This window comes from Astatotilapia calliptera, chromosome 2, assembly GCF_964374335.1.
Source record: "Astatotilapia calliptera chromosome 2, fAstCal68.1, whole genome shotgun sequence".
Classification (NCBI taxonomy): Eukaryota; Metazoa; Chordata; class Actinopteri; order Cichliformes; family Cichlidae; genus Astatotilapia; species Astatotilapia calliptera.
Window position 1 is genome coordinate 8,288,423 of NC_137423.1, and position 23,710 is coordinate 8,312,132.

Here is a 23,710-nt window from a genome sequence, read left to right on the forward strand (position 1 = left end):
CATTTCCTCTGATTAAATTACTCCTGAGATCACAGTAAATGGATGAGTTAGTGGTTACTCTGTCTACTATAAACAGCCCTGTGATTGATAACTGAGCCAGCTGTTGTCCCAAAACTTTCAAATAATATTTTCTTAGAAAGTAAGTGCAGCATTTAAGCTGTTATTCCTCGCTGTTAATCTTCACACGTATAGTATGTCGTATATGAGCATATAGCTTCCAGTGGCGAATACAGTGGGCTAGGTTGTAAATCCCACATACTTGTAGTCAAGCTGATTAAGAGACATAGGAGCCACAGTTGGTTACATTTTGAATTAAATCTGGCTCAGCCCTGTTTATCTTCTAAATCTGGATGCTGGAGAACCTTTAATTACTGTCAGTAGTGGTTTAATTATTCCATTTGTTCTCATGTCTTATGTCATGGGCAGCATATATACATTTGTGTCACTCTTGTGGAACACATGAAAAATGATCTTGATGTAGTACCCATAAATTTGACATCCCCCCTTACTCACCAAATAGAGCCTGATCATCCTCAGAAAAGCTAATCATTATTTACTCCGTATTTATCCTGCTTTGTATTTCATTTAAACAAAAAACAGGCCTTTTCTGCCAGAGTTTTTAATCATAATGTAAGAGTATGGGTTTGAGAGTCTTGATGTTTCATCCTTAAGCATGAACCAACTTTGGACAATGTCATCAAGATAGAAATAAACAGCCTGGCCGAGTGAAGGCGGGGAGGTTTGGAAAACTGATTACAGGCCTTCGATTTCTAACCCACATTTGCCCAAAGAATCAACATATTTACTGTATAGCATTTCAGGAATAGATGAGAAGAGAGAGCAAACACACACACACACACACAATAAAAATAAAACGAAAGAGTGTTTAACAGAAAATAGCATCACTCGATAGGATTGCCAGCTACAGAGCATTTGCCAATAACAACATTGAGGGGAGTCTGTTGCAAAAAGGAGTGCACTCCTTTTGGGATAGATTACATTTACAACCTCTGTTGTAAGAAAGAAGAAAGGAAAAATATAACCACTGTCAGTCTTTTGGAAGCTATGGCAGCATGTTGCAAACACTCTGCTTTTATCTGCTCCTGAAAGCAGCGATACCACATTTAGAGTGTTTGGGGGTACGTTTTACCCTCTGTGCATTCGCTTTACTTTTGCCTTGGTTTGACTTATTGGGGATATATGACGTCTGTAATCGCTGTTTGTTTTCATGCGTGTGTGTGCGTGCCTGCTGGTGTGTGAGTGTAGGTGAGATAATGCGGCATACATCAGCTGGGGCTTAGATTAAGTTTAGAGCATGTTGAATGATTCACTTCTGGGTTATCTTAATTCTTTAAGATAATGTGGACAGTTCTCAGACTCCCACACTCTCGCTGCTCCACTGTCCCCGCTGCCTTGGATCCTACCTGTAATGCAAATTAATGGGAGCAATGGGAATTTGCCATTTATGCAGATAATTGGGCTCAGAAAGCAGCAACATTTGGACAGCAACTTGATCCGTTCAATCAATTAAATTTTCCAGATTGAGCCAGAAAGCTCACATATTACGCAGCACTCACCAGGCAAGAATTACGTTCACATTTGGGTTTGATTCCCATGCATATGCTACATTGGCCTCAAATGGCTCCTAGTCAGGGCTCCAGCCAATGATCTATTCTCCAAAGACAAATGGCAAAACTGTATACCACTTATTTTCTTAACCCTAGCCAAAGTATAATGAACATCTGCAAAAATTACACATCTTAATAAGATTTTCCAAACAGTTCTCCATGGTTTGTTTGACGTCACTTCACCTCGTTTTCATCCCGTTTTTACCTCGAAATTCACAGTTCCTTTAAGAAGCAGGCGTTCCCACTCTCAGTGACAGACATCATTCATTAGTCGCCCATATTTGTCCATGCTGTTCAGCCTTCTCTAAACAAAGGAATTGAAGCAAACACCCAGGAGTGTCTAATGGTCTCTCCAGCTGTTGATACACTAATTGCGGAGGCCTCAGCTCTCAGCGTATCTATCTTAGAGGCTGTGATGGATCTTTGAGAACAGTTGCAGATCAAATTGGTCGGCAATGAGACGACGCATGCGGGGTTAGCATATATCGCTCCCCATTTTTGATAAATCATTTCCTTTCAAAAACACAGCTGCCTAGTCAAATTTGGGCCCGTTTTTTCCCCTTTTGCGCTGACGCCCCAAGAATAATGAAGAGGTTTTTATAAATGTTACTGTCCAGCACACCTGAAATTGCTCACAAGCGCTGTATGGGATGGATTATCCATGTGTGACTCTGCAAGACCGTTTGACCATTCTCAACCATAACTCATCAAGAAGTTGACATGCCCTGAAACCCTAAAATTATTTTGTAATAGAGATGTGAAAATGTGCAGAAATGTGTCAGAAAATGACTTGTTTTGTTGTTGTTTTTTTAATTATTGAACACTACACTTACAAAAGATGAGAAAATACAGGATAGCAAGTATAAGTATGTTGAAAAATCATACATTTGGGGATCTTTGACTCTTTGTTTCTTTGTCCTCGTACTTGAATTCCCACATACTTGGTCCCCTCTGGTATGCAGTAATAGCTACAGAGTGTAAAGCACAGCACTTGATGCCATTCGTCATTGTTTGAGAGGTTAATCCCAAGCACCTCACAGTGCCACGAGACCTTTATAAACTTGGCAGTGTGCATGATATACTCTAATCTCACAGTTATGTCTGACCACAGTTACAGAGTGATACAGTGAGGCTGGAACCCATGCTTATTCATCAACACTGGCAGGCATCAGGCATTCCACACTGAAATATTGTGTAGTGGGCAAAATAGGAACCAAAGCAGAAAATAATCCAGAAGGGTGGAGCAAGAAGACGTAATGATATTCCATGACTGTGGTCCCAGCCTCGACAACCAGCCTCTGCAATACTGGATGGCAAGAAGCAACCTTTTAAAAGCAACCATGCTACATCACTGGTGGTAGAGTAAGTCGCAAGTTTGTCAACCAGCAGAAAGTGGTTTGTGGCTTCTTTGTAAGCTTTCTCACCACGTTGTTTTCATTCGCTGTTTTGTTTCTTTTTCATTGTACTTTTTCGCTGCTTGGCTTGGTTTAGGCACCCAAATGTTCTTCATTAGATTAAGGCAATACAATCCATTGGTTGTGTTTGGAAAAAGATTCTGATCTGGGTTAAATCATGACACCTTACACCATAAACATGTTGAAAAATGATGCTCGCAAGTGCTTTTGAGTCTAATGCAAAGGGGTCCTTTATATTCGGAGCGAGACCCATCTCACTATCTCCAAAAACTTAGTGCTTCGTGTCACTGACACCAAAGGACATCTTGTGTGCATCTGTTTAGTCCCAAATGCCCTGGGGTTAGGAACAGGCTGGCTTTACACATGAGTGGGTATCCTACTGAGTGTATAGAATAGTCCAGCTATATTATAGCTTTCACTCTTCTATACTTTCACACATTCAGAATTCAGTGAGGGGTGGATGAATCTCCTGCTGTTTCATTGATGTGAAAAAAAGACAAAAACATTCAATATATTCTGTAGGTGGTGCTGTTGCTGGAGTAACAGAAAACTATTTAGAATTTTGCCTGTCAACAGTACACTCACGAAGAGATGTTGTGGCTCTTACATTTATCTATTGAGTGAAGATGGGATGGATGTGAAATGCAGATAAAACTGGGAGAAGTGTGTCTGTAAAAGAAACGTACTGAGTGAGAAAGTCTGTTTGTCTACGGTCAGCAGATAAGTAGAGGGTGAATTAGACACAGTTTTGCTATGAAACCGATAGGCGTGCACTTCGCATCTGCTAATGCTATCAAATAACCCTTCGTCTGCTCGCTGCTCACACCTAACAATTCTCTCGTTAAATTTCCATTCCTGGATCAGTCCAAACAGACATTTCTCACAGTGATCTTTGTCCGGTTTGGAGCCTTAGTTTAGCAGAAAACAAACAAACCACTAAGTTGTTGGTGTGAGATTATGTCAAAATCTTCTCACGGTGCGACAAAACCCTGAGTCCATTTGGTGTTTGTTTCACGTGAGCATGTTTGGCTTTCAAATAATGAGCCCGATCTTTAAAGGTACTCAGCAGGCTGGGGAGTGCCTTTGACAATTCCATTCCCCGCCTGGCTGACCTTAATCTGGATTAGTTGATTTTCTTTCCTTGGATTAACAGCTTGTGGTTCAATTAAACATCACGCAGCCCAATGAGTTTGAATCATGGCTTTACACAGTGCTGCAGGGAGCTTTAAGCGTAACTGAAAAAGCTCCAAGCTCAGTGTTTCCTCCGTGGGAATCCAGACCTCCACTGTCCGGCCAAACCATCTGGCTTGGAGAGGTTTTTTTGGTCTACCAAGTCTAAGGGATGCAGTGCTATGTAAAGGCATTCCTAGACAACGTGGAGACATACAGAGCAGCAGTAGCTAAAGAGTTAGAAGGACTAGTTAGAAAGGGAGTTAATGAGAACATACCTTAGAAGTATTATTGCTTGAGTTGAACCATTATGGACAAAGACTTCTTTTTTTTTTAGCAAGCTTTAGGTTCAACCAAACCATGTTAGCCTACAGAACACTGTGTAGAGTTTGCATGTTCTTCCTGTGGTTGTGTAGGTTTTCTAACTTCCTCCCACAGCTAGGACATTTATGGTAAGGCTTGAATAAGAAACACTTGCTCAATGTCAAGCCTTTAAGTGTCCTTGAGAAATCAACTCATTCAAGCTACATCAACTTCAATAAAACTTCCGAGGTACCAACAGTAGATGGCTGTGTTAGCACTGAGCAGCTGAATGTGTGTAGATTTATGAGCGTGAAGCAGACTGTACTTCAACGTCTGCACAGCAAAGCCTCCCTGGGTAGAAAGATGAGAATTCAATGGTCCACTGATGAACCAAGCTTGGTGTCAGATGGAAATTATATCACGCTAATAGAAAATAAACCTCTTGCTGTGTGACAGTCTGGTGTGCTGAATTTCACACAGTGAAGCCATACAGTAGTGTTTATTGTCTTAGAAGTATTCTTAGAAGTATTGTTCTCAACTTTTGAGCTATTGTTCTGTCAGGTAGGAATAAACAGTTGGGGTTCAGAGCTGGATTTACTTGAAACCTTAGCTGCGTGTCAGAGGAACCTCAAATGCAAGAGGAGCTCTTGTGTGCTGTGAAAAAATAGAAAGTGGAATCAAGAATAGAGTGATGTGCATGTGAGCATAGTGGATGGTTTTGAGATACACAGTAAGACTTAGTTTGACTGATAGTGGACGTGGTTAATATATCTTCTGGCATTTTCACAATAGCTTACAACAGCTGAGATTTTCTGCCTTACTTTGGATGTCAGATCCTATTTATGGTTTAGTTTACAATTAAATTATTTTTCAAATGCCAAAATAATCAGCTTAAGAATTATTTGCACATCTGTAACAGGACATGTACTAAAAAATTAACTTTTATTAGGGAAACTTGGCTTAAAGTCTACGCTGTTTAGGAAAAGACTCCTCCAATAAATTAAGCATATATAGTTTAGAGGTGCTGATTTACCCTTAATGTCTTTATAAATGCTGTTGTTTGCATACACCCACTCTTGTATACAAATGGATGTTTCTGTTATTGAGCCTACCCTAATTAGATGGACAAAATATTCAAGATTAGCCAATTTAAAGGTCGCATGAGAAGGTATTACTTCCTCAATTTGGTCTTTTTCCTGTTCAAACAGGATGCGCAGGCAGGATATAGCACAATGAAGGATCAATCTTGAGTCCAAAACAGTCTAAAATGGGAGGTTATGATGTTTTAGCGTATGTCTAGAAGTGGAGGATGAGATCACCGCTATAGAGTAAGTGGTTACTTTTATTCGAGGCGCCGAAAGGTCATAGCAGTGTTATTGCAGAACGGTTTGTACTCTAATAATGTCTGCAACTTTTTTTGAGGAAGAACATCCCCCATATCCGGATATTTAGTGCATCGCCTCAGCTTATTGGTATAACACTACGCTGTAGAACAAACCCTGCAGGACAGCTGAGAGACAGACTGAAATAAAGTGTGTATATGTGTGTGTGTGTGTGTGAAGAAGAGGCTAAGAGGAGGGGAGCGTAAAGGGAAAAAAGGCGCAGAGAGGGGAAACAAGAGGCCCGATTGACTTTAGGGCCTCACTTGTCTTTTTCTGCCTTCTCAATTGCTGCCCTCATTCTCTTTTTCCACTTTCTAAGCCCCCCCTTTTCTCTCAGTCCCGTCAAGCCAAGTGGCTGATTTCATCCATGCATGCCATGCCACGGCTATGGAGGGGGTTGGATGGGTGGAGGTGGAGGTGGTGACTGCAACTGTCGGTGACTAGATCATATGTGACACGGTAAGCCTTTTTACCCCGCCTCGGCCCTTCTTAAATCCTCTTCTCTGCACTGAGTGACAACAACCAGACGTTCTCCGGCTTAGACGTTAGGAGCTCTTTTCCCTTCTGCGTTTCATGACGTGCAACTGTCAGTCCGGCATTTCGACTTTTTGACATGCACCGCCTGTTGCATGGTAGTGATACTGACGCAGTTTCCAATCACACGCTTTGCCCAAATCCGCAATGAAGTCATGAAAGGGGTACTGACAGTTTGTGGGTAAACTCTGGCTTCGTTATGGGCTCATCTGTGACATCCCGTTCGAGTTTCCCAAACAAAAAAAAAACCCATATCTGATGTATAACATTGTACATGCCCAGGATCAAATCTTGCCCACTGTGTATTTGTGTTTTCCAAAGCCACTCAGTCTAAACATATCTCATAAAGATTATGGTTCCGAGGGCAATCCGCCTTTCCCTTTGTTTAAAATGTTGTATAAATGTTGAATTAATATGCCACTTCTCAGGCTCTGTTTGTGTGCTTGCCTGGGTGAGGAGTGAGTTCTGGACACGCTGTATATGTTATGTTTCATCTCCACATTGCTTGCCACAGATATTGATAATGACATTTGAATTTTGTTGTTGCTGTCTTTGCTAGACTAAACAATTTCCCCACTAGTAAACATCAACGTTTTTTTTCTTGTTCACCGTTGTATGAAGTCCTTTGTTTGAATGCTTGCTGATTGCTGGTTTCACTTCCCAAGTAAAAAGAAGAGAAGAACAGCATTGCTCTTTTGTTGTCTGAGTATTTATTTCTGTCAAATTCCCAAATACCCACAAGTCCTGTTGTCTGGGCAGTCTGTCTCTTTTTTGAGGTAAAAGTCTGGAGGATTTATTTAAAGCAGCAAGTGATAGAAATGAACAACAGAAGTCATGCGCTCTCCCTATCCTTTTTGTCTTTCCCCCGATCGACAAAATGCTTGTCAGAGCCGCAAGAAAGGTCAACTAACAAATGACACCCTTGTACTAACGTGAGCTTTTGACCCCAGAGTAACCAAGAGCTCCCACAATGCAACTTCTCAGCGGAATTAATAATAACCTCCTGACCTCGTGCTCTGACCCTCTAAACCCTAGAGAAAACCTAAAGGTGTTATGGATAATAGTAGAGACAGCTAAAACTGACGAGGAGATTGAGAAAAAGAGTCCCAGAGTATGAGGTGCTTCCTCTCACATGGGGCGTGTATGGGGCCTTTATGAGTTGACAATTAATAGCCTCTGTAGGCGTCCTGAAAGCAGAATTGAGACGAATTGTCTCTTGGCTATTCAGCTGCGTTCAAGCGTGCCGCCAGACAAAGAAAAAGAAAGAAAAAGAAAAGAAGAAAGCAATGGCTGTGAAGGCAGATTACCCATAAGGCTGTTTTTGAGACATTTCCTTTTTGTTTTCCAGACATAGGCCCTATGGGAAGACCCCATGCACTCAGACGCACACACCACCCAGAAAAGTGACCATTTCGAAAGCCAGGCATCTGCTAAAAAGGCGCCACTTTAACATAGTGATCTTTCAGCGGCTCTTCTTATTGCGAGCCGTAGCTTCAGAACTGGTGAGAGAAAACAGATCATATCGAGGCTGACGTTTGTTTGTTCGTGCCTGACGTCTAAAGGCAGAAATTATATTCACTCGTTTCGGTAGCCGCAGAGCGACATGCTATATACGTCAGTTGCTTTAACTTTACAGACGGCGAAGGCAGTGATGTTAAGGCCGGGCTGTAAATCAAGAGGAGAGTGCCTCAAATTATGTTGAACTTTAAAGGAATGAGAAGCAAGGCTCTCGCTGCATGGAGAAAGTTTTGGAGCTCATTGGTTAAAAAAGCCCCAAAAACCCAGAGGATGAAACTGGGAATTGCCACAAACAGTGGGAGATAATGAAATATGCAGGCAACATGGGAAGGCCGTTAAAGGCTTTCTTTTTTTTTGTTTTTTAATCCACTAATGATGTCTTAGAGCTCTAGAATTCGTCTTTGGCCACAGGATTTCTTCCCATGCTGCTTTGTCGTGGGGGCTGAAGCGCATACAAATGGCTTGTTAATTAAGATGGATGGTATTTCTAAAAGGCCCATCTTCATCATAATAATAGGGAGTTAAACATGTGAGGCCTTGTAAGACCTCTATAATGTGGAAGCGGAGGTATGTGTCCGGAATAAAGGGGGGAAGGGTGGCCATCACGCATGTATGAATGAGCATGTCACGGCCTCCTGTGTGATCGGTGCAGAGTCTGCATTTTCATCTGTGATTGTATCTGTGAGTGAGAAGAAGAAAAGAGAGGCAGAGCTGTCTCCAGGCCCTCCAGCCCGTTTCCATGAATGACTTCAGCAGGGGAAACTGTCCCTCATTGTCAAGTTATTTGGCAGAAGACTTTTTTTACACCACCTCATGTTAAATTCATCAACATTTCTCCGTCAATTTTTTTCCTTTTACCCCTCAGAATGTCTTCAGATCAGGTTTTCTTGCCAAGCTGTTTCCTGCTGAGGCCTAAATGACCGAGGCAGATGTATAATACACCAAAATTACATTTCATGGCAGTGAAGCAGGAATAGGAATAAGGTATTTATAGGATCAGGAATAATACGGTCAAATATGTGACGTGGAGCTGTGATTTTAAGAGCTTTATTAGTGTGGTCACTGGGCAACTGGTGGTCACTATTTTTTTAATGTTATTACATGATCTGGTCAGTAGAATCAGAATAGAGGGCAAAGGGGCCACTGTTATGGCTTTTAGCAGTCGATTTTACAGTGAGGCTGAGGCTTAAGTGGGATGAGTTACTGTGTGATATTTTTGTGTTGAAATTGTGCCTTTTTTTACAATAATCGACAGGACATGATACATTTAGCTTAATTTGGTATACAGATGACTTTTCCAGGAATTTGCGTACTTTAGCTTTAAGACCAAGAGCAGGTGGAAACACTGATATAATCAACGTATATACATTAAGAAAGGTGTTTTTTTTTTTTAGGTCGTTTCCCGTTTTTTGGTGTTTTTTGATAGAATGCAGATGTTATGCAGCTAACAGAAGTCCTAGGTGGATGGATAAACTTGCTTGTAGTTACAATACGTAACTCCCCATAAAACCACAAATTGCCGTTTTTACATTTCAGTTTGTGTTTCCATTTTATGGTCAGCTCAGCTAACCGCTGCCCGGTTCAGGCTCCATGCGTAACACACAGACGTGAGAGCGGTGTGTGTCTTATCCAATGCTCGGTAAGAAGGAAAATCAGATTTCCCGGAGCGCTATACACTGAAAATTCCCCATATTTATCTTCAACGTACTAAATGGCGTTACATTTAAGCATCACACAAGAATAGAAACATCTAAGACCATCAAAATGTGAAACCTAAACGTCCGCCCATTGTTCCAAATTATCACTTAAGCTACCATGTTATTTTTCATTTAATCAGCAGGACCTTGGGTGGCAGTCAGGCTTCCTCCTGGAGCACAGGTCAGCCACAAGTTGACTACTAGAGCTCCCCCACATTCACACACACACACAAATATATCCACTCTACCTACCCCCACTCTGCTGCTCCTCTGCACTAATGTTTTCAGGGCTTTTTCACATAAACAGGGGCTGCAGGGGGTGCCTGCAGCTTTTCACACAACAATCCAAGTCCTGTTTTGGATTAAAGCCGGTTTCTACACCACCGCTCACATAGACACGCACAAAACCATATGTGTACTTATATTCCTGACCCTTCCACTCATGCACTTTTTTGTGTTTCGTTCAGTTGATTTCTTTTTATCTTTTGTAACTTTACTTGCAAAACAGTTATTAAATATAGACCCTCTAAGTCAGTGGAGGGATACATGCTCTGTTACTAACAAACAGGTAGATGAAACGTCTGGGAGGGAAATTTCCTTTCATCTTCTTCCAACACGTCACCATGATGGAAGTCAGATCTAATGGACAGATAATCTGATCAGTCCTAAACATCATTAGCATAGGCTAATTGTTTAATTATCCTCAGAAGTAGCAGACTGCATTGGGGATGAAGGGGGAGAGTGTCATCGCAGATTTGATTTATTAATAATTAGGTCAAATCCAAACAGAGATCCTTCGTTAATGTGTTTTTTCATTCCCTCAGCTCCTGTAAATCTTATGCATTTATCAGTGGGTGACAGTAACAATGAAACTGATGCCATAATGGTCTTTAAAGCCTCGCACAGACCTTCCAGAAGTCTTGGAAACCAACGCTGGCTTTAGAGAAAGATGCCTGATATCTACTGTATGTCACTCAGATTGAGCATTTATCTGTAAAAATCTCACTACTGCGAGGTCTGTGATTACGTGCATTACTTGGAACAATTTTCCAACGGCTCCAGACATATTGAAGCAAATTTGCGTTATTAGAGAAAAATATTACTTGGTCCTTTTTTTGAGCACCGCATTGAAATAATAGTTTGTTCATCTAAAGGAAAAAATGTACAAGAGCCTTTACTGAAGAACCTTCCCATTAGGTGTGTTAAGTAGTTTATGTAGTAGTTTGTAGGCCCTGTTTTTGATGTTCTAAGTGATCCATTTGGCACACACTCTGTCTTCATTACTGTTAAAGAATTTAATCTGTGGCAAAGCATTTGACTTTACTGCAGCTACAGTACGGGATGAAACATGAAGCTTTGTTTTTCCATTATTTTAAATCAGTTTATGGATTACAAGCTCATCCACAGGCTGGGAAATATTCTCAAATCTCTTACCCTTTGCAAAAATGTGCTGTCATTAGGAGCATTTTTAAACAAAGCAGTATGTTAACCCTTAAGAAGTAAACAGTAGGACTAGATGCATTATTTTGCTCTGAAACATAGTGCAAAGTATCCAGAAATGATACTGAGGCTGATGAAAAAGTCACTGGTCACAAGTCGTTTTCTATTAAGCTTTAGGCACGTTGAGCCATTTCTACAATAATTAATGGCTTTTTTTTTTTACAGAAATCAGTCCCAGAAATGGTTAAAAATCTGAACATAGTTGTGTTTTTGATCTATTTTAGGGGTAACAAAGTGCTGTGTTTCTCATTTGCTCTGCTTTCCATGGTCTGCACGGCTTGAATGCCGTGATTGGAAGTAATTGTAGCGAGAGCGAGTGAGAGTGATAAGGCCATAGACTCACGCAGAGTCAGTGGCACCAACACCGAGACAGGCGGCCATTATGGTCTCCTTCCATTTTTAAGAACTCCTTCAAAAAGACAGACAACTGATAAAAACAAAATACATTTCTTCTCTTATATCTTCAAAGCATACTTCTCACAAATAGGCTAATTATTTTGTTTTTTAACTTTCATCTCACCAGAAGGAGAAAATGCTTGTTTTGATGTTCTTCTAACCTTTTAATCCATGGATACAGAACGCGCTGCAGTTAATAGGCTATGGTAATTTCAGCGATGGCTTTGAATTGTACTCCAGCTTCAAGGAGAGCGAAATCTTGTCTCTACTCTGATCTTGCGCAAGGTCTAATTAAACTTTCCATCTAACTCTCCCAGGTAGGAATAATGGAGAAAGAGTTATGGCTGTTTATAGTGAAGAAGAACCCCTGTATGCGCTGCTCGCAGCCGGATACAAGACCATTAAAAATAGCAATCCATCACAATTTTTTTTCACTCTGCTGTGTGCAAAGATGGCCCAGAGCCTGGGTGAAACAATACGCTGGCCCACATGACCTGGAAGGTTATTTGTTCTGTTGGATTATACAGTATATCGTTAGCTTCATAGCATAAGTGCCTAAGTCATTGGACTAAGTCAATGACTTAGGCACTTATGCTATGAAGCTAACGATATTCCGCTCGAAACACTTGGAGGGAACCTCATTTGGCAAGAGTTCGCAGGGGGCTTGAAGAGGCCTGCTGTAGACAAACAATCTTTTAACAGTTGGTGAAGTGGTCCACCGAGAGCAGAGTGATCCCTTTTATTAAAACCACTTGTCCAACATCGTCTCTCCCCTTGTTGGTTGCTTATGGCCGAGGTGCTCTCTGATCATTTGCAGACTCTCCTGGGTTTTTTTGTGTTGTTTTGTCTCTCATTTTATTCCTTAGTGTTGTTCTTTTTTCTTTTTTTCATGGGACTGCAGAAAATTTTAGGGGGGACTTGAGGGGGATATGATCGTATCCTGACTTTTCCCTTACACTGTGCGTTGAGGTTTGGCTGACATCCAGCTTTGTCTGCTTTTTCCCGGGCACGTTCCCATCTCCAGCAAATTCCTGTCTCCAGGGCGCGCATGCACTTTGCCGAGCCTGATGACTGCGGTTGGAAGATGAATTACTCTGCAGGCCTTTGTTTGACAGATGGAGCCAGTTGCGATTGTACACGTGTTAAAGAAGCCGTACAGAAGAGCTCCATTTGACCTTGTCTTAATTATTTAGTTGTGTTTCCTTTTGTTGTTAGAAGACTGAACCACTTTTACCAATATCCTTGACCCACAGAACTCGTGACTTCTTTAGCTCCATAAATCTGGAGCCAAGAGTCTACGATGTTCGGTCTAAACAGCTGAAATAACCACAAGAAGAGCTAGAGGAGGAAGTGAAGATGAAGTGAAATAATGCTGGTCTTTGTCTGTGTGTCTCTAGAGCTGCGGGAAATGTATCATGTTGAATGTGGCCTTCTATCATTCAGGTCCTCTTTACAGTTTCTCTTTATACATAGCAGGGAATTCATCAGATGCACATGGATCATGCCATACGGTTTTCAGATTAAGTAAGGCAAACACAGACACGGGCCTGGGCTTTTTCTAGACGGTCGGTAATCCATTTCAGTTCAGAGATGACAGATTCCTTCATACAATACAGTGCCCCTTATATAGTGCAGGAAGTGTGGAGACTCCATGATTTTCCAGTATGTTGCGAGTTAGTTCGAAGTTCCTGGAAGTTTGATGCTTTGTCGAATCAGTTGTGGGAATTGTTTCAGATGTCCTTACTGACCTGCCTGGGTGTGGTTCCTCAAAGGTTTCCCAGTTAGTGGTTGGAAGGGATGTAACCTCTCAGAATATGAGAAGGCTCACTGATGACTCTTCTGCTCCTTTTTGGAAACGCAGCACTTGAAGTATTTTTCAGCTTCTGTTGAAATACTCAGCTAACCGCCACGAGCTGTACCAACCTTCAACTCTTTATAGTCCTTGCATTATACCAGCTGAAGTGTTAGATAAACAGAACCTTAGACGTCCATCACGTCGCTCTAAAGAGACAAACATCGATGGAATTCATTTTGGTTATTTATTTCTTACACGTCATCATAATCAAAGGCTTTTAGTGTCAACTCTTTTATGGCTTTGCAAAAATCTCTTTGTCCAATTTAACAGTTTCGACTCGGCCAAAAAAGCCTGAATAACTTTAACAGCGTATGATTCTGGCTCAGACTCTGTGATGAAGTGGAGTATTTTGGATTGCTTTGTGATCCCAGTTTTTAACACATTAGGCCCAAGTTGATCTTCGTGCACATCAGTGAAAAGCGGATGATGCAAAGTGGAATCGTTCAATCTCAGAGGCCGAGTATAATGAGCACGGGAAGTTGGTGCTTCCCCCAACCCTTGACCCCAAGTCGTCAACAGCATCTAATGAGACATTTAATCATTTTGAAATGATTATTTCCAGCAGGAGGCGCACCCAGCTCCAGCAATTTTTTCTACTTTTTTTAACGATCAGATGATCTCAACATTTACAGGCCAACTGTTGCATCAGTTGCACTCAGAGGTCACATTTTTTTCAGCGAGGTTGGAAGAAACGTTTGTGCTAATGATGTGAAGTTCACCCTTTTCACTCAGAGGTTCGTGGCGTTCAGTGGAGCAAGCATGCACTGCATTACTCATTTTTAATGCACACCATTGCTCACTTAATTATCAGACTCTCTACTAGTTATTAAAAACAACTGAGTCGCTAACTGACAAAATGTGTGTGCAGTGTACATGGGACCGGACTCAAATAATACATCTTTTGCTTCTACATTAAATCTCCCCTCTGCCTGTGTCTGACTGTCTGCAGTGGACCTGGCAAGAGAGCAAGTATGAGATTTTTTAAGTGGGAAACATATGAAAACCTGTGCAACTTCCACTTTTTAGATGTGGTGAAAATGGCATTCAAGGACGCAGGTGATAGATATATATTTTTTTCCAGCTGTAACCACAACTGGTTCCTTCTCATTGTGGAAAATAAAATGTGGTGGAATCGAAGACGTGTTCTGGTATATGCTGTTACGCTTGAACTGAATTCCTTTACTTTGATATTGCTTTTAATCTACGAGCAAGTATTTCTAAAGATGGATAAATGTGGAGTGTTGGTACCTGGAGGCAGCCTCTCGTGTTGAGAAACTGAAGCAATATGGAACTGCAGCCAGAAGCTGCAGTTCCTTGTATTTCCACTTTATGTCACGCTCCAAAAGTCAATCGACCCCCACTATGTTAAAATTCCCAAATGTACAGCAGAAATAAGCATGTCTACAACCTTATGCCAAAAGCAGTTTGGGTTTCTATGGCTGTTTTATCTCTTTATAGTAACTGTATAGGGGTTGAAGTTTTTTCTTATAAATGACTGATTAGAATTTATTAAGACCCAAAGTTAGGGCCTTTTTAGCTACTGGGTGTTTGTTAGGCTTCACCTATTAGGCAGCTATATGGTAAGATTCACTTACAAGCCATCCAAGTTGTTGATTTTATGCATTTTTGATATATTGCTTTGCAATAGTTTTTAGTTTTAGTGTAAAGTGGTCATGAGCAATAGTTTTCTAGACTTTCTGAAAGAAAACACTTGCAGTGGAAATCTACCAGTCATGGATTTGCCTCGCCACAGTGCGGACCTCAACATTATTGAAGCAGTGTGCTATCATGTTGACAGAGAACAGGACAAAAAAACACCCAAAAAAGGCTTTGAATATCCTACTTAAGGACTACTTAAAGAAATTACAAGAAAGTTTAGGCTGTGTTGAAGAATAAAGGTGGTCACTCCAAATATTGACTTTAAAGCTCATCAGAATTGTACAAACTCTGTTTCCATGTATGTACCCACATGCTTCAATAAATCTCTGCACCTTTTTCCCATTTTCGTAGCAAAATGTAAAGAAATGAGGTGTGGCTCAAGATTTTTGCACAATACTGTGCAGATTTTATTTGTGATGATTTTTAAAGTTTCAGTTCATCATCTTTAATCGTCCCCAGTGTTCTGTATTGGTAGAAAGAGTAATGTTATATTGTAACAGGGACATTTGTACTAGAAATACACATTGCTTTTGAAATACTGAAATATATCATTTTAAAGCTCTAAGAAAAGCAAATTTGACAGTTCCTTCACTCGATCTGTGTTGGACTCGCAATCAAAACAGAGGTCGGTGAGAAAAACGTCTCTTGTGGTTTAAGGTGAACTTACTCTTTAAATTTCAACTTTATGCGCAAGAAAAGAGATTTGATTACATGACATGAGCTCAGACATCTAAATTTTTCCACCTGTCATTTCTGCATGCATCATACAAGCTCTGGGAATTTTAGATGAATTTATCACTCCTGAGCTCTGGTCTCAGGCTCTCGGACAAATACTTTCCATCACTTACGGTCTTATAATCGACAGCACTCAGGAACCGCTTGACACCTGAATCATTCATACCTCTCCATAAATAATAAAACTCTGGCGGCCAGTTAGCAGCACCTGCAACTTGAAACAGTAGTTCGTGAAACACAATCTTTGCCTTGTAAACTAATGTGTTTCACCTGCCTGGGCCACGGCATCTGGGTTAACCGCCTGCTCGCCATGAGCAGCAGACAGGTAGAGGGAACAAAACCTCTCTTCCTGCCTCTCTCAGCCTCCCTCTCCTGACCTCGCTTCCTCTTCCTCCGATGAATTTTTCACCAGAGCGCTTTGATATGTTGCTGTCCCGTGGGAGCCTGGGTAATGCAAACTGGAAGCATAAGGCGTAATTATTTCTCAAAACTGCACTTCTACCCTAATTAGTTCACTCCTCAGAAGTGGGCCTTGCATTATTTACACATCAAGGGGACACACAGGGTTGGAGATAAATATTCATTGTTTGTTGACTTTGCCCCGGTCCCTCGGCTCGGGCGCAAGTTGAGTCGAGAGCCGCTGTCATTGTGGTTGTTTATGAGACTTCTGTATTGCCGGTGCCCGGGACATAATCTGTCTTGTTCTTCTGTAATTATCTCCACTCATGCAGACAGACAGACACCAACTCAGAGTGGGTTTAATAAGTGGACAGCATCCTGGCATCCAGGCAGTGTTAAGCGACTGGATTCATTCTAATTGTGACCTTGCTCAGACTTGCCCTCGCGGTGTCACATTAGTGAACAGCAGAAGAGTATTTTATTCAGTCAGGCTGTGACACTATTTCAGCCATATCCCCCATCAGGCTTTTTGTTCTGGGTCAACTTTAATTAAACTTTTCCCAAAAGGCGTCAGTGGCAGCTGTTATGAAGCGCTTCCTGTTTCTGTTGGTTGCAAAGCAGATTTGTGGGACATGTGAAGGCCGCTTTTCCTGTAAATAGCCCAGTATGAATAGACCGCTGTGTTTAAGCCCCCCACCTCTGTGGTCATACGGCCTTGAGGCCTGTTGTCTGCTCTATAAATGCCCACTGGGAAACTCTTGTTACCTCAAAAAAAAAAAAAATGCGGCACCCACTGTAGACTTTTAACAACTGTTCTTTTCCCATTTCTTTATATCATCTCAGTAATGCCTCGCTGCGTGCGCGTGTGTGTTACAGTGATGCCTGGCACAAGAATTACCATAATCACTGTCAACATTAATGGAGATCCTATCACTGGAGAATTTAAACACGGCTTTTCCATATTTATAGAAGCAATAAACAGAGAATGCGCAGCAAAATGTCTGTTATGATTCAAAAGCGAGCCATGTTTACTGGCTTTGAAATGCATATTTGGGTTAGTAGATGAGGTGGAAGGGATAGCAGTTTAAGTTGTGGGATGCGAGTGGAAATGTAATATCACCACGCTAGACGCAGAACATCTGAAGCCATAAATGTGTCACTCTCACTGTCTCCAGGGTTTCCACTTTCCCCCTCAGACGGACAAACGGGGTCATGTGACTGCTCATACTGTGCTCCTATACCATAGATGGCCTGCATTTGTATAGCGCTTTTCTAGTCCATAGAAAAGCGCTATACAAATGCAGCGCTTTACACTACATTCAGTCATTCACCCATTCACACACACATTCACACACTGGTGATAGCAAGCTACATTGTAGCCACAGCTGCCCTGGGGCGCACTGACAGAGGCGAGGCTGCCGGACACAGGCGCCACCGGGCCCTCTGACCACCACCAGTAGGCAAACACGGGGTTAGTATCTTGCCCAAGGATATTTGGCATGCAGCCAGGATGCAGCCTGGGATCGAACCACCGACCTTCTGATTAGGGGCTGACCTGCTCTGCCACCTGAGCTACAGCCACCCATGGTTGAAAGCAAAGCAGTAAACTTATTTAGATGCACAAACCACTGAAAATCCATAATGTGCATGTCTGTTGCTTCTACCTTGTTGGATTTCATTCAGTTTTTTTTGTAAGAAGACCTGGCTCACGGTTAGCATTCTAAATTATCGATGGAGTACCGATTGCTTCTTTATCATCTGCGTTAAGCTTTATCAGTGCGCGTGCTGGCTAAGTTGAGCATAAAAGATCATCAATTCAAGAGTTCCTTTACTATGAACAAACAACTTGTCCAATCAAAAGCACAACAACAAACATTCTTGAAAGGGACGTCCACACATGGAGTATTAGCTGCAAGCCGGGATGGTGGCGGAGGGTTCTCCACGTGTGGTCACAGAACGTTTGTGCTCCACATGGTCTTGAGTGAATGAGCAAAAGCCAACGGACGCTTTGATTCACTTGAAATCGTATAATTTCTATAAACAACTGATCTAATCATAGGTTTCACTCTTCCCACTGTCGCATCTGTATTAGATTTAATTTATTAGAACAAGTATTTCAGTGTGGGGGGGCAAAGTTTTTCCACATGGGGGGTCCGTGGTCTACTGTAATGTGTGTTTATTTTGGTTTGTAAGACTTGAAAGTGAAAATCCCTGCGCTGCAGTTAGTTTGCTCTACTGTTACATTTGCGGAAAAGAGCCTCAAGTCAATTTGTAAATGATACAGTTTCCATGAGCTCCAGTGACAGTGGGGTATATGAGGTCTACCATAGACCCACAATGCACTTCTCTAGATATGTTGGTTTACAGAAGCTTATCGTGGGTTGGTGTCGCACCTAAAGCAGCACCAACTTTCAGAAATTCACTTTTTCTTTGAACTATATTTATCATCACATTTTTATAGAGCATTCACTCTCGAGCAGTTATATAGTTCTGTCAGTTTAAGATGTGACTTGTTCTGTTAGTAGATCGAAAAATACACGAACTTTGGATGGGAGAAAAATTCAGGCTTTCTTGTTTGCAAGCTTTCACGGCAAGACTCGCAGCTGATAATTTCACACTTTTTCCTCTCTATACCCCGTGGAGCCAGAAAATGATAAATTTCCCTGCTAGTGCAGCTTCTTCATCTTCTGAAACCCGAGACGACTCAGACGGGGTTTTTTTCTTTACAGCGATCTCAACAGCTGTTGCAGACAGACTGTAACAGGTTGGCAGTACTTTAATGGAAAGTGTGCTGTTTATTCTTCCTCCACAGGTGGAGATCACGCTGCAGGATGTCAACGACAACCCGCCCGTTTTCCCTAATGACATTCTTGACGTGACCATCGAGGAAAACGTTGGAGATGGCTTCAAGATAATGCAGCTAACAGCCACGGATGCGGACGAGGTAATGGCTCGGTGTCTTTGTGCTTTTCTTTGCCCGTTTTCCACTTCACCGCTTTCGGAATAGATATCCTGGAAGCGATTTGAATTAAAAACGTGCTCTAAATTTTTGTTCCTACAGTGTCAAAACCACTAAAAATTCAAATGTTTTTTAAACATCGTTGTCAGTTGACCATTTTCATACCAAAATTGCAAATATTCAAGGCAAAAAGAAATGGAAACAGTCTAGACTGCATGTCCCTGATTGATTATGATTGTGAATTCATTATTATTCTGATAAGGGTAGTATTTATTTTTACAGCAGTTCTTAATTTTACAGTCGCTGTCATTGGCAATAAAAGTCATAACCTGGTATATGGAAAATCTCAGCAGTATATTACCTCAGGATTAAAAAAACATTATTGTCAATTTTCTGGGTTTTTGCTGTGATTTAAAGATGTTGCCTTTAGCTGTGGGAAATTGTAATTTTTACTATCATCTATAGATATTGCTAATTATTTGATTAAATTTCATTAAAAATAGGGAATTGCCTGTTGTAGAGTACAGCGTTAGTTGAGTTCAAGGTCAGATGTGCACGTGCTCGCGACTCCACACAGTGACACAAAGCAGCCAAGACAGTTTGGGAAAGCACCATCCTTGCCTGCCTCAACTCTTACGCACTACCACAAAAGCATAAATCACCGCTTTGTAGCAATTAATGTGCTTTCCCCTAAGACACACGCACATTTAGAGTCTGCTCATTTTCACCCTTAAATGTTGATGTTATCTGAGATGTCTTGAGTCCACTGGTGTCGCAGAAACATCGATTGATTCTTCGTCCTGTCATCCTGATAGTCCCTCCGCGGTCCCCGTAGTTCACATTACATCAGCAGTATCACTCTGAATTAGTCAAAGGCTCCATCTTTGGCTGCTTTCGGCAGGATACGGACATTAAATCCTGCCGCGAGCAAAAAGCAGGCCCTGCCGGCATCTCAAAGGTCTGCGGTCCCTCGCCAAAGCCAAAGGACACAGTTGAAGTGAGTGGAAAGACTCGGGCCATAGAGGGGCGAGAGATTAGAACGCAGGAATATGGACTCAGATTTAATGTTAACTTATGAGGCCACACGTTTTTATTGCACAGCTGTTACCTCGCTCCCATCTCTTTGCTCTGAATGTGAGAAAAGTCATACAAAGTCCCACTTTATGCCATTTCTCTTTTGTCAGAATACTATATTGACTGTAAATCTCGGACCTGGAGGCAAGTCAGTCTTTTCAGTAGGGGGATTTAAGGACTTTATTTGATTATTTTCTTTTTTCAGTTCCAAACTATTCACAGTTTTGATCTTGAAAGGCTTAGCATATGGTATTGAAATCAAATTGTGCAGTTGTTCACTTTTTCCACATATCTGAAGTTAAGAGAAGCTTGACCTGTGGTGCTTAGGCTGAAATCGAAGGCTTTTCGGTAATTTGTAGAAAATTAAGAGTTCATTCTTACAAGCACGCATATGCATATGAGCCGTGCTTGAATTACCCACCTAAAGAACTTGAATTCAAGAGAAGTCACATTTCGCTTCCAAGCAGGGATTCAAATGAAAAAAAGAAGCACTTAAAGAGAATGTAGAGGAGCCTTTTTAGGAATTACAGATTCTAGTGATGTTTACTCCAAACTTCAGCGCTGCCATGAATAGGCTGCTAAATAGAAGCCTGTGCTTCATTCCAGCTCTCACTCAGAGCCAGATATGAGGCCAGCCAAGCTTTTGCCCACATCCTTACGCAGGAAACTTAAGTTGCGCTGACACTAAGCGTACGGAACGCATTGGAGCTCTTGTTGAGAAAGCCACATGTGTGAGCCAGCGCAGAGTAGCCAAGAGTGCAAGCTGTTGGCCAGCTGACGGGCTGAATTCAGACATCATAATGATCCCATCCAATTTAACAGCGCTACATGTGGGATTCATGTGTGAGGGTATTAAAATGCTGTTTCTACCCATCCGCTTTTCACTGTGCCCATTTCCACCCCAAAAAAGGAGGAGGGGATTGCAGTGGGGTTGAAAGGAAATCAATATAAAACGCTGCTCTTTTGTGTAATGCAAGTTAGGCCTCTCTGAGAATGTTTCTCACCTCATTTAAAAGAAATATGCAGCCATTTGTGCTTTTGGAGAGACTGTGAGCATTTTATTAGAATTCTGACCTTATGTGGAAAATATGTCACAGGTAAAAAAAAAAAAGAAAAAAACTTTATTAATGAAGAAAAATGCAACAATAGGGGTTTTAGGAGAGATCCCTGCAAGGAAGCACAGGCTCCAAGTGAACAGTAATGCATTCCAGAGGCCTAAAAACCCACAACAAGGAGATTTCTGGCTATTTTGCACACTTGTAGAATGGATTTACACACCAGCAGCACAGACTGTTGGGTCATCCTTACCTCTCTGTATCTGTAGCTGTTAGTGACAACACATTGCTTGTTTTCCAAGAGTCTATGTTATGATTGGCTTGCTGTCTTGGTGCTGTTGCATACAGGAAGCTTGCTATCCCCACCGGCGCTGTCTGCTTCGCACCTCTCGCTTCTCATAGGAACTGCGTGCTCCCAAAAGCCACTCATCTACTAAATGAGTTTCCTTCTGCCCCTGCCTGGTGCGCTTCGCTCCCTGGAATGCTGCTGTTTAATTGGCCAGCCTTCGTTTTTTTTTTTTTCCTTTTCCTCCGAACAACCCTCCGTGTCTTTGGAGAGCCGTAAAGTAGTCAGACTCTTGAGTGGAGGTCAAGAGGGCGAACAGTGTCGATGTGAGTGTGTTTGAGTGCGTGTAAAGATTTTACGAAAAGAGAAAGACATGGGATTGTTCAGCAGAATCAAACAGTTTTAAAAGAGAATAAACCTATTTTTAAATGCATGTGTTTATAGTTTTTGTTGGTATGTGTGTGTGTTGGACTGAAGCCTAGATGGACCCCCATCTCGGCCTCTCCCACCTTCCTTGCTCTGCCTTTGAACCCTATCAGAAAATTAATTGGCAAACCATGGTGTTGGGTTCCGGACTGCGGCCCAGGTGGCTAATGAGGTTGCCAGATCTGGAGCCACTGATTGATGACAGCAGGGTCCTTCGATGAGCAGAACCTCACTCCGTCCTCCTCATCGCCCCCATTTTTTATTGGGCCTGGATCTCAGACCAAGTCTGGTAATGCAATGAGAGACGAGGTCAATAAGACGTCAATAAGAGTTTTTATCTATCATAAAAAACAGGCCATGGGAAAGAGATAAGAGCAAGTAAGAGAAGTTAGCCCTGTGATTATATTTACTCTGTGTGTTAACTGTCTGCTTTTAGGCACAAGGCCTAAAAGCAGACAGTTAAAAAATAAAAAGTTAGACAAGGGAAGAGAATATTTTATAGTTTCTTGTGTTTTTCTTCTGTCAGACATGGCCAAACAGTAAAATCTCCTCTACATTCACTTAAAGTTTTTAACCTTTCAGAGTTCACTGATTTAATGACAGGATCACTTTAAAGAATCCTACAGTAAAACATTACATTTGCATTTGACTATGTACTATATGTATAAATAGTTTGTTCAATCCCACATGCATTTTAACAGTGAGCCATTTAAACTGTGATTACCTTTCAAATGTCTTTCAACATCAAAAAGTAAATAACAAGTTCCAGAATTCTTAAATCAATTGAGGGATACAATCAATAAGATGTGGCTCTGTGGTGTAGAGGGGAACACACATATCAAATCCGGTTTGATTCCAGGAGGAGAGATGGACTCATGTATTCCTAGTGCCAGTCCCAAGCCCTGGATAAATGGGAGGGTTGCCTCAGGGAGTGCATCCAGCATAAAATCTGTGCCAAATTAAGCATGCAGATCCATTCCCTGTGGTTTCCCCTTGAGAAATAAGGGAGCAGCTATTTTCTTACACATGCAATTATATGCATTATAATACTGTAATTGAAACCAGTTAATGAAATAAACAGTTATAAATAAATATTGTTCATATTAACAAATGCAAGTTCACTATCTGTTCAATAGATTTGGAAACGTTAAAAACCAAAACAGTGATCTGATCGACTTGAAATTCTTTAGTTTTACAAAAATATTTGTCTGAAGACTGCTTTACTGCCAAAGAGAGGTTGAATCTGTAAAACATGGAGGAGCTTTATACCACAACGGCCAACTAACACATCATTCTCCAGCTGATTTTACCATGAAGCACCGCTGCGTACATACAGTTTATTTCAACACAGCTTATTCACTTAGGCAGTAAATGTGTCAATACGCATATAAAAACCCAGCTTAATGCAGCACTTCTACCCTATAAGCCTTTCCATTGTTCCAAGGGGATCAAAAAGCATCACACAAACATCAGGCATAGCTGAAAGAGTCTCTTTTAGCTTAGCTCTTAACCAACTGTAACCGGAGCCCTCGCTTCATCTCGCTGAGCAGCAGTAGCTTTTTGATGTTGCTTTTGCTTTTTTGGCAGAAGACACAGAGTGAGACAGTTGTCTGATCTCCTATTGTCCCCAGCACAAATGTAAACGTCAAGCTCTGTCGTCAGCCTCATTCACAGGTCATAGTGCATTCAGTCCCCGTCTCTGATTCCAAAGCCTCTCGC

General features: G+C 41.5%; 1 protein-coding gene across 1 annotated transcript in view; it reads left to right on the forward strand.

Moving 5' to 3' along the window:
• fat4 (FAT atypical cadherin 4) overlaps positions 1 to 23,710 on the forward strand; it is a 100,323-nt gene that overhangs the window by 32,136 nt on the left and 44,477 nt on the right. Inside the window, exon 2 of the mRNA XM_026183531.2 lies at positions 19,004 to 19,135. Within this exon, the coding sequence (XP_026039316.2) occupies positions 19,004 to 19,135 (132 nt within the window). The remainder of the gene's footprint in view (positions 1 to 19,003; positions 19,136 to 23,710) is intronic.